Consider the following 12,495-nt stretch of genomic DNA (forward strand, 5'->3'; position numbering starts at 1 on the left):
TATTTCCATTGACTCTCCCAATCAGCTTCTCAAAAAGAAATTTCAACAAATAGCAGTTGGATTCAAAACATCCCAGCATCATCTGAAATCATACTCATACTGTTCAATTTGAGCAATTGCTGAACATACTGCCTTTACACACTTAGTTAAAAATCACAACACCAGGTTATAGTCCAACAGGTTTACGTGGAAGCACTTAACTTTTGGAGTGCTGCTCCTTCATCAGGTAGTTATGGAGCAGGACAATAAGACAGAATTTATAGCGAAAAGATTAGTGTTATGCAACTGAAATGATATATTGAACAAACCTAGATTGCTGTTTAAACTTTCATCTTTTAGAATGGGTTGCGGGTTTCAGTTCATTTATATGTAAATCCGAGAATTTCTTTTAAGTCACCTTCAAGATAACAAGATTTTATAACAAAAAAGTTGACATCTCAGCTCAGACAATGCATTAAAGGTGTGAGGTTAGAGTCTGTCTGTATCCCAATTTTGAGTCAGACTGGTTCTATTTCCAAAGTGGAATTTATAAAATATTACATTGATTGATTGCCTGCATTGACTACCTGTAGATTGTGCACCTTTTGAGCAAAATAGAACGTATCTGCAAATAATTTTGCAAATGCAAATTTATCCCATTGACTTGCGTGTGCGCATGCATAAGAGAGACACAGACAGACACACATTCATCTGTTGTTGTAGCGTCCACTTGATCTTGCCATTATATCATGCCTCAGGGCATCCTTGCCTGCAGCGTATGAGATAGCCAACGTTGGCAGAGTCACATGAGTACCTGCCACATACAGGGTGGGGGTGGGGGCACCCCCACGTATAATGATGGCATCCACGTCGTCACTGACTAATCTTGCAGTAGTTGCCATGACAGGGTTGTACAGTGTCGTGATCAATGTTGTCCTGAAGGCTGGGCAGTTTGCTGCGAACAATCTGTTTAAGGTTTGGCAGTTGTTTAAAGGGGAGAAGTGGAGGTGGAGGCAAAGTCTTGGCGAGGTGCTGATCCTCGTCGATAATGTGTCACAGGCTGCAAAGAACATGGCATAGTTTCTTCGCTCCCAGGAAGTATTGGTTGTCCAGGGCCATTCAGCCTCTGGATCTTCAGGTGACCATCCTGCAAGACTGATGCACAACAACGCAGAGTGGCGGAGCAGAGGCTGATGGCCAAGTTCAGTACCCATGTGGATGGCCTCAACCTGGACCTTGGGTTCAAGTCACAGTATAGATAATCCCAATACACTATACACTCTTATACATGCATATCCCCTTACATACTCATGCAGGCCCTCTCTCACTCACTCACTCACACACACACCCACCCTATGGGGTGAATTTGCAGATACATTTATTATGTTCAAAAAGTGCACAATCTGCAGGGCAGTCAATCCATGTTATAAATTCCACATTGAAAGTAGAACCAGTCTGACTCAAGGTTGAGATTCAGAAAGACAGTGTCTAACCTCTCTTTTAATGCATTGTCTGAGCTGTAATGTCTCGTTTTTTAAATAAAACATTAAGTTATCGAGAATGTGACAAAAAATACAAAAATATATAGACATTGGCACATGAGAAAAATGGAGTTACAAAAACATACAGAACTGCAAAAAGGAATTAAAAAGAACATTGCAAGATGTATCAAAAGCAACAAAGTCCTCTCCAGTGCATATCAGGGAAAAAGGGGTTGTCATAACAACGTTGGCTTTTTGTAAAGAGATAATAATGGTGCAGTCAATGGGAAAAGAAAATAGCAGACATGCTAAATAACTTAACAGCTTGCTAAAATCAGATTGCAGCCACCTAAAGGAAATTATGATGGAATACTGATAGGATGGTGCAATCATTACACTCCAGACATTCAACACAATTAGAATAAAAACAAACAAACAGTCATATAGCTCTATTACTATGATAATAGAGAGGCTTATTCCTCTCTCCTTACAATACCTACCCTGTTTCATTCATTTTACCAATATTATTATCGGATCACCACCACTAACTGCCACTTCTCTCAGTTTCATCACAAAATGGACTTCCTTTCGTTTCTCACTTAAAATCCTGGGCTTCTCTGTATAATGCCATATTAAGTATACATGACCACAAAGACTGCACTGGATCATGAGAGTCAGATGTACAGCATGGAAACAGACCCTTCGGTCCATCCTGTCCAAGAGGACCAGATATCCTAACCCAATCTAGTCCCACCTGCCAGCACCTGGCCTATATCCCTCCAAACCTTTCCTATTCATATACCCATCCAAATGCCCCTTAAAATGTTGCAATTGTACCAGCCTCCTCCACTTCCTCTGGCAGCTCATTCCATACATGTATCACCCTCTGTGAAAACATTGCCCCTTTAGGTCTCTCTTATATCTTTCCCCTCTCACCCTAAACCTATGCCCTCTAGTCTTGACTCCCCCACCTCAGGGAAAAGACTTTGTCTATTTATTCTACCCATGCCCCTCAATTTTACAAACCTCTATAACATCACCCCTCAGCCTCCGATGCTCCAGGGAAAAAAGGCCCAGCCTGTTCAGCCTTTCCCTATAGCTCAAATCCTTCAACCCTGGCAACATCCTTGTAAATCATTTCTGAATCCTTTCAAGTTTCACAACATCTTTCTGATAGGAAGGAGACCAGAATTGCACGCAATATTCCAACAGTGGCCTAACCAATGTCCTGTACAGCCGCAACATGACCTCCCAACTCCTGTGCTCAATACTCTGACCAATAAAGGAAAGCATACCAAATGCCTTCTTCACTATCCTATCTACCTGCGACTCCACTTTCAATGAGCTATGAACCTGCAATCCAAAGTCTCTTTGTTCAGCAACACTCCCTAGGACCTTACCATTAAGTGTTTAAGTCCTGCTAAGATTTTCTTTCCCAAAATGCAGCACCTCACATTATCTAAATTAAACTCCATCTGCCACTTCTTGGCCCATTGGCCTATCTGATCAAGATCTGTTGTAATCTGAGGTAACCCTCTTCGCTGTCCACTACATCTCCAATTTTGGTGTCATCTGCAAACTTACTAACTCTACCCCTTGTGCTCGCATCCAAATCATTTATATAAAATGACAAGTAGAGGACCCAGTACTGGTCCTTGTGGCACTCCACTGGTCACAGGCCTCCAGTCTGAAAAAGAACCCTCAACCACCACCACCACCCTGTCTTCTACTTTTGAGACAGTTCTGTATCCAAATGGCTAGTTAAATGTTTTTCCCTTCTGAAAACAGTCAATAAATGTAGCTTTGGCACTGTTATTCATATCTCAATAACCTTTATATAATTAAAAAGGGAGAGCAATAGTCTTGACCAGTTCCAATGTAAGAAAAAGTTTGCAATGTCTAATGGAATCTAAAGGCAGAAGATGTATCATCTTTACTCTTCCTAAATCCTACACACTTGCTCAAACATGAAGGACAGACAAAATAAATTATTCTCAAATTTGCTTATTAAATCATGATTCAGAAGTTTAGCAAACTACTTTGGCAGATTTTGCATATTATGTTTTGCTTCAGAGTTTAGATTCAAATTTCAATCGCTATAGAGCTACTAATTTTTATCAGTACAAACTCATGATTGCATGCTAGCATATATACGCAAGAAGCATAAATGACTAAACATTTCCTTGCTTTGACACCAAGTAACTGCCCAGCCGTTCAGCCTTGAGGATGAAGTGTTCAGTAAAACTAGAATAAATTGTGTTCTCCTAAACAGCCCTAATCTCTCCCATTTCTTTGCCCTGACTTGGACAAGGAATGAGCGAGTATATCGCACACCAGCAAACATCATGCATGGCAAACAACATAGGTATTGACAACTCTGGTCAGTCACCCACAGATTTTAAAAAAAAAAGAACAATGTGTCAAAGCTGTCTATATCAGGCCTAAACTATTCAATGTCTCTTCATAAGATAAACCCTTCAACCTCTGGATTCAACCTAGTGAAGCTCCTCTGTACAGGCTCCAAATGCATCTACATCCCTCTGCAAGTAAGGGAATCAAAAAGCTGTTTAAAAAAAACACTTCAGATACAGTCTCACTAATGCAGTCTCATACAGTTGCAGTAACACACCCCTACTTTTATACTCCATCCCTTTAGCCAAAATTCTACTTGGCTTCTTTGCTATATTTGAGCTGACAAAAGTTGTTCGAACCAAACAATAAACTGAGTCAACAGCAAATCCACAGAATTTAGGTGTAACTTAAATGTCATCAACAGCAATACTGATGTGAACTAGCACCTGATAGAACACTTAGTGAATATTCACTCAGATTATGGATATGACAATTGACGTCCAGATCTAAAGCTTTTATATAAGTGGAATAATTGGAAGAGGGAAATAAGAAAAGCAAGATTTATGACTTTACCCAAAAAGCCAACTAAAAAAGTACACCTGTGAACACTGTGGATTAGCAAAGGGCTAATGGTAATTTCCAATGCAATTCAGCTGCCTATTCCATGGTTAACTATACATTGCCAACTATTTAGACTCTCAAAAGAATACTGCCCATTCAAAATACAAACGTTGAAAAGTATTGAAAAATCGAAGAACAAAGCCAAGAATTTTCTCCCTTTGGACTCTAGATATTCCCCGATAGATATGCAGCTTAAACAAAAAAAAAAGTCAGAGGAAAAAGTAGCAACTAACATTGAAATGGCAATACTTGTGAATCTAAAACATCATATTAAAATAAAATTTAGACTTCTAAAATAGATTTTTGATGAATGGGGAGACCATAAAAACAATGCTGTTACAATAAATATACAAAAGAATGGGAAGGCCTTCATCTCAGGCTGAGGTTTACACACATGTTGAAGAGAGTAATTAGCACCATGTGGGAATGTTTTTGGATGGAATGGACACTGGAAATATTTCAAGATAATATTATGCAATTTCTAGAAACACTTATTTGTTCAGTACACAAAGGTCAACTGTGTAAAAATACAGAAATATTCTGAGAAATGAATGCAATTGCTAAATTATAAAGTACCACTTGGTAATTTTGAGAAATTTGATGTACACTTGGCTGATAGGTTCTCTAATTTGTTAGGTATCAAACAAATGCTTTTTGGAAATTTGTTAATGTATCAGCAACTCCATAAGGATTTCTTCTGAATATAGTACAGTATTAATATATTAAAATTCTGGACCTTAATTTCTAAGGCACTGTACCAGTTTATCATTTTAATGCATAATGATGCCCTTTGACTCAATTATAATGATAGCATTACCTTTACTGTTGTTGAAGCATACTTTCTCAACACTAAGAGCAGACTAAACAAATGAGGCTGAAAATATTAAGACTACCAAAATCTCAAAAAATATTTATGACAAAACGGGCATACCCTTTTGTCATAAATACTTTGACTAAATGTAACAGTGGTCAATACTGCTGCTTCACAGAAGCAGAGATCCAGGTTCGATTCCATCCTTGTGTGACTGGCTTTGTGCAGTTTGCACATTTTTCCCATCTGTGGTGTTTCCTCTGGGTGCTTTAGTTTCCTCCCACAAATAATGAAGATGTGCAGTTTCAGTGAATTGGCGCAGGGAAATGCAGGGTTACAGGATTAGGGTATGGATGGGATTCTCTTCAGGAGGGTCAGATAGACTTGATGGACCAAATGGCCAGCTTCCACACTGTAGGGATTCTAAAAAAAAACATTTCTCCTCTCGTTTCAAACTAGCTTCAAACCTCCCATCTTTAACTTATCACTCCCCTCCCAAAGCAAAACTCAGGAACATACCAAACTTCAAACATTTCAATGGATCCACCCAGCTCCTCCTCCTCAATATCTTATATTCCTGAATTTGCATCCTCCTTCTGGCTGGATTATTTTCCATAAAAAGGTAAAAGCAAGGCAGCATAACTAATACCAATGTTGATACTGTAAAGCAAGCCTTTGGAAGTCTCTGGGTATTTACTCTATGTCTGTTGCAAGTAAAGTACTTTAAAAGCATTTCTTCCCCCTCCCCCAAACCTTTCATGAGTTTGAGCACAGTTTACATTCTTAGAATAAAAGGGTCATTCAGGTATTGCAGAGTGGTCCTTTTGAATAATGAAGATTGTCTCACATTATTAGTGGAACATTAGTTTGGATTTATGAAACAGGCCAAGTGTAGCTACAGAATTTGGACAAAAATAGAAATGATAAAGGACAAGATATTATATACAAATAAAAGATAGAGACAAAAACAAAAAGATTAAAGTATATTACAGAAAGCAGTATTTTTCTACATAGTGCAGTATTCTTATTAGCAACTAATTAAGGCAAATACAAGAAAAAGATACCAGATGCTGTAAAGTGCAGAGCATGACAAGTCAATTAGTTCAATTACTGCATACTTTAATAATTATATTATTCTTATTTCCATCTCTACTGCTGAATATGTTGACACTTCCAGTGGACTGCAGTCAGCTTCCAGAATCACATCCAAATACAGCAGATTATTAGTCTATGGAGGACATCACAATCTACTGTTTCCACATTACCCACAGATTCCTATTTGAAGTGCAATAATAATGCATTCAGGGAAAAAAGTGTCTACTTCTTCAATGGAAACCGCCAAACAGTTTTTCACAGGACATTAACCATGGATGAAATGGTGAATTTTATTTATATGGTTTTAAATAATTTTTACTTCTGAATCAAGCATTTTGCATTCAGCTCCGAAAGTCACACTCTGTACTTAGGTAAGACTTTGATATAGGAATATTTTGTAACAGGAAGCCAACATATCATCTAGTAATTAAGCCCTTAACAAGTGGCCAGAATAAATCAAAAGTCAAGTTAAGTTATGTTAAGTAACCGATTAGATTTTAAGATGCAGATAAGAACAAAAGGAAAGCGGAAGAAACTTGCCTGCAGAGGACTGCATCACACATTCAGGTGCAACGGAAGGAGAAAGAAAGGATTCGTCTGAAAAACAAATATGACAGGACCTCAGCGGGGCAAGCAATATAACTAAATGATATCAGATGGCCCAAACAAAGTCCTTCAAATCCAGTGAACTTTAAAGCTTTCAAGCAATATTTTGATTTTAAATATCAAATTATGCAAGTGACCGTGAAAAGAGACAATCTGAAACTTTAGTCTTGTTGCCCAAATGCCAGTGCAGATCAATCATAATACTCAAATACTTGCCCAAAACTTTTCCCATTGTGACTGATTTTGAGACTTGATAATTGTCATAGCCCTAAGAGATCAGTGAGCAGGGGGCAGGAGGCAGAAGATCTGTGACAGTGAGGGGAAAGGGCTGAACAATCCTACATGGGATACCAACATCTACTTTGGGAAGCCCTAAAATATTGCTGAGTTAAAAATCACAACACAGGTTATAGTCCAACAGGTTTAATTGGAAGCACACTAGCTTTCGGAGCGACGCGCCTTCATCAGGTGATTGTGGGGGGCTCGATCGTAACAGAATTTATAGCAAAAATTTGCAGTGTGATGTAACTGAAATTATACATTGAAAAATTGATTGTCTGTTAAGCCTTTCATCTGTTAGAATGCAGTGATAGTTTCACTTCTTTCATGTGTAAATCACAAAACCCTTTTTTTAAAGTTGCATTCTCGGGTTAGCTGTTAACAATGGTGATAGCTAGACAATATGTTGAAGGTGTTAGCCCCCTGTGTTCTCTGTCTATGACCTGATGTTTAGATTGTTATCTCTCTTTTTAGACTAGAATCAGAGTTTTACATAAATTCATGCAGTTTTTGAGCTCAAAGTTCTACATGAATGTATGCAGTTTTTGAGCAATGTGCAATGCAACCCTGCAAGTACAAATTCACCACACAAAATATATGTGTGCGTGTGTGGGTTTTGAATGTGTGTGAGAGAGAGAGGGAGAGAGGGAGAGAGGGAGAGAGGGAGAGAGGGAGAGAGGGAGAGAGGGAGAGAGGGAGAGAGGGAGAGAGGGAGAGAGGGAGAGAGGGAGAGAGGGAGAGAGGGAGAGAGGGAGAGAGGGAGAGAGGGAGAGAGGGAGAGAGGGAGAGAGGGAGAGAGGGAGAGAGGGAGAGAGGGAGAGAGGGAGAGAGGGAGAGAGGGAGAGAGGGAGAGAGGGAGAGAGGGAGAGAGGGTGAGTGTGTGTGTGTCTGAAGTCTGAGGGGGTGAGCAAGCGCAGTGCAATGGTGATCACCTGTAATGTGACACGAACCCAAGGTCCCGGTTGAGGCCCTCCCTATGCTATCAGCCTCTGCTCGGCCACTTTTCTCTGCTGCCTGTCCCGAAGTCCACCTTGGAGGATGGTCACCCGAAGGTCCAAGGCTGAATGTCCTGGACCACTGAAGTGTTCCCCAACTGGGAGGGAACCCTCCTGTCTGTTGATTGTCGTGCGATGCCCATTCATCCGTTGTCGTAGCCTTTGCTCGGTTACCCCAATGTACCATGCCTCCGGGCATCCTTGCCTGCAACGTATAAGACAGACAACGTTGGCTGAGTCACATGAGTACCTGCCATGTACAAGGTGGGAGGTGTTCCCACGCGTAATAGTGGTATCTATGTCCACAATCTGACACTTCTTGCAGCATCCACCGTGACAGGGTTGTATGGAGTTGTCCTGAGAGCTGGGCAGTTTGCCACGAACAATGATCTGTTTGAGCTTTGGCGGTTGTTTAAAGGTGTGGGGAAGGTCTTGGTGAGGTGCTCATCCTCATTGATAATGTGTTGCAGGTCACGAAGAATATGGCGTAATTTTTCAGGTCCTGGGAAGTACTGAACAAGGAAGGGTACCCTGTCAGTTGCAGCACGTGTCTGTCTCCTGAGGAGGTCATTATGGTTCCTTGCTGTGGCACGTCGGAACTGGCGGTCCATGAGTTGAGCATCGTACCCTGTTCTTGAGGGCACCTGGAAGTACTGAAGGATGCCCTCACAAGTACGGGGTACGATGCTCAACTCATCGACTGCCAGTTCCGACGTGCCACAGCAAGGAACCGTAATGACCTCCTCAGGAGACAGACACGTGCTGCAACTGACAGGGTACCCTTCCTTGTTCAGTACTTCCCAGGACCTGAAAAATTACGCCATATTCTTCGTGACCTGCAACACATTATCAATAAGGATGAGCACCTCACCAAGACCTTCCCCACACCTCCACTACTTGCCTTTAAACAACCGCCAAAGCTCAAACAGATCATTGTTCGTGGCAAACTGCCCAGCTCTCAGGACAACTCCATACAACCCTGTCACGGTGGATGCTGCAAGAAGTGTCAGATTGTGGACATAGATACCACTATTACGCGTGGGAACACCTCCCACCTTGTACATGGCAGGTACTCATGTGACTCAGCCAACGTTGTCTGTCTTATACGTTGCAGGCAAGGATGCCCGGAGGCATGGTACATTGGGGTAACCGAGCAAAGGCTACGACAACGGATGAATGGGCATCGCACGACAATCAACAGACAGGAGGGTTCCCTCCCAGTTGGGGAACACTTCAGTGGTCCAGGACATTCAGCCTTGGACCTTCGGGTGACCATCCTCCAAGGTGGACTTCGGGACAGGCAGCAGAGAAAAGTGGCCGAGCAGAGGCTGATAGCATAGGGAGGGCCTCAACCGGGACCTTGGGTTCGTGTCACATTACAGGTGATCACCATTGCAACACTCACACTCACACTCACACTCACACTCACACTCACACTCACACTCACACTCACACTCACACTCACACTCACACTCACACTCACACTCACACTCACACTCACACTCACACTCACACTCACACTCACACTCACACTCACACTCACACTCACACTCACACTCACACTCACACTCACACTCTGTGTGGTGAATCTGTACTTGCAGGGTTGCATTGCACATTGCTCAACAACTGCATGAATTTATGTAAAACTCTGATTCTAGTCTAAAAAGAGAGATAACAATCTAAACATCAGGTCATAGACAGAGAACACAGGGGGCTAACACCTTCAACATATTGTCTAGCTATCACCATTGTCAACAGCTAACCCGAGAATGCAACTTTAAAAAAAGGGTTTTGTGATTTACACATGAAAGAAGTGAAACTAATCACTGCATTCTAACAGATGAAAGGCTTAACAGACAATCAATTTTTCAATGTATAATTTCAGTTACAACACACTGCAAATTTTTGCTATAAATTCTGTGTTACGATTGAGCCCTCCACAATCACCTGATGAAGGAGCATTGCTCCGAAAGCTAGAGTGCTTCCAATTAAACCTGTTGGACTATAACCTGGTGTTGTGTGATTTTTAACTTTGTACACCCCAGTCCAACACCGGCATCTCAAAATCATAAAATATTGCTCAAAGGGAAAAGGACCTGTGTATCAAATCAAACAGTTTTTTTTAAAAAGCCAAGTAAAAATCAACAATGCATCCTGAAGTTTAATCGCTTTATATGGGGGTTGGGTGGGATCATTTCCTGCTCACCATTTGTCTAAATATGCTTCTGTGGAAAGTCTGCTTGAGGACAGGCAAAGCTGTGAAAGATTTCAGCAACACAACCTTGCAGCTCTCACTATAAAACGTTCAGACAAAGAATTAGCACAAAGGACAAGGTATCACAGCACATTCGGCTGTGTAAACACTTTGCACCAATCAATTCCTTCTGGTTGAGGAGAGAGGAAAGTAAAGAGGGAAGAGAGAAAGGAAAATAATTAGCACAAAAAAAACAAAAGTTAAACGATAAGATTTTGGATTTCATAACAGTCTCTTGGCATTTTCCTATACTTAATAGTCTATTATAAAATGCCATTCCAAATGCAAGGAATTACTCCGAAGTCAACTGCTAATTGCAGACCTGTGCAACAAAAAAATCATAGGAAAAAAAGGTAAGTTAATTAAACAAGAGTAGTGGTCTGCAAATTGAATTGGATTCAATGCAATGAATAACAATACTGTTAGGTATAATTCAAAATTAAGTTAGAAGTTTGAAGAGGCACATGTCAACAGCTTAAATTAGTTGCATTTTTAAAAATCTTTTGAGAAATGGTTATTGTACAGAAATACACAGTACCATACTTCCACTACAGAAGTTTAAGGTTGGTGAAGAATGAGAATTTTCATGAAACATTTTCATCTGAACAAACAATTGCAAATGAGAAGGTTTACAGAGCACCAGAGCTTCCCAAACTGTGGGTTGTGATCCCCACTGGAGTGGCCAAAACTTTGGGGTGCAAAAACTACTGTAGATTTGCAACCAAATGCTAACATCTGCAAGGCCTTTTTAAACTAGTGATGTAGCCTAACTGCCCAATCTGTAGACTTGAATCCTGTCCCAAAAAAACCTAATAGGAAGATGTGTGCAATTTAAAATAAAAACTCTGGGTTAAACAACTGACCTCATTCCTTCACGTCTCTCCAAACCCTACTCCAAAATGGAAAATACAAGATTATGCTGGGGAACTCTTAGAATTCTACCATTAGCACTGCTTTTTGACCAGACTTATGACTTTTAAAAACCATAACACTTGAAGTATTCTGTCAAGGACATTAAAAAACCCAATAACCACAAACCCAAGAAGTTACATTTGTTTATAAATTAAGCAGCCCCTGTACATCAGTTTTTGCTTAGCCACTTGTAAAATTAACTCAATTACAGCATATCGCTACATAATAAAATTACATCTACCCCATACCTCCAAGCCTTCAAATTGAAGAGAAGCATTCAATGCACTCCACAGGAGCATAGCCCAAGCAAAAACAGTCAGCAAAGCAGATGTTCAGAGAAATGATTAACATCGAATTTGGTTAGGATGTGAGAATTTTTTTGCAAGGTCAGATTTATTCAGGAGATTGCCTCTCATTTGTCTGAACAATCTCGTGGAACATACATTTTTATACAGTGCTCAATGGGGTTGACGCAAAATGGAATCATCATCTATTGGGAGTTCAACAATCAGTGGGCATAGTCTGAGCATAAAGAGTGGTGAGTATTTGGAATTGTCTACTTCAGAGATGTGTAGAAACTCTCACTGAGTATTTTCAAGACAGAGATTGATAGATCTCTTAGACAATAGCATCAAGGATTGGGGCGTAGTGGCATGAAAATGGCATTGTGTTGTGTATACAAAAAAAAAATCAACCATTATCCAGCTGAATGCCGAAAGAGGCTAGAGAAACCAAGTGGTCTACTACTGCTCCCATTTCCCATGTTCCTATAGTCTAAAGTCTAAAAGGAATCATACCAACAATGATACTAAACTATTGTTTGTAAAGGATCAGCAGTTTAAAGATGCTAATATATTATAGAACACAGCCTTCACGTACAAGGTTTACTACTTAATGAATGCTATATTTTCATATATCAATACCAATATATATGCTTACTGGCCATTTAAATTAGTTTAGCAAAAATGTTTCAGAATAGTCACATGAAAATCAAAATTACTGAATAAGTTTTGTGCAGTCTAGGAATTCTAACTGCTTGACTCAAGGGCATTCAGCAAAAATTAAACTGAAATATATTTACGGAGTCCACTTCAAAAGGCTTCTGGCAGA

The 12,495-nt window shown here is 40.3% G+C and overlaps 1 protein-coding gene across 7 annotated transcripts in view; it reads right to left on the reverse strand.

Moving 5' to 3' along the window:
* Positions 1-12,495, reverse strand: part of LOC140483037 (reticulon-1-A-like) — a 110,433-nt gene that overhangs the window by 76,939 nt on the left and 20,999 nt on the right. For 5 of the 7 annotated variants that reach the window (XM_072580931.1, XM_072580928.1, XM_072580930.1 and 2 more), the window contains one exon: positions 6,880-6,936. The exons of the other annotated variants lie outside the window; for them this stretch is intronic. In XM_072580931.1, coding sequence (XP_072437032.1) covers positions 6,880-6,936 — 57 coding nt within the window. The remainder of the gene's footprint in view (positions 1-6,879; positions 6,937-12,495) is intronic. 7 annotated transcript variants of the gene reach the window in all.

The sequence above is a fragment of the Chiloscyllium punctatum genome, chromosome 11, assembly GCF_047496795.1.
Source record: "Chiloscyllium punctatum isolate Juve2018m chromosome 11, sChiPun1.3, whole genome shotgun sequence".
Classification (NCBI taxonomy): Eukaryota; Metazoa; Chordata; class Chondrichthyes; order Orectolobiformes; family Hemiscylliidae; genus Chiloscyllium; species Chiloscyllium punctatum.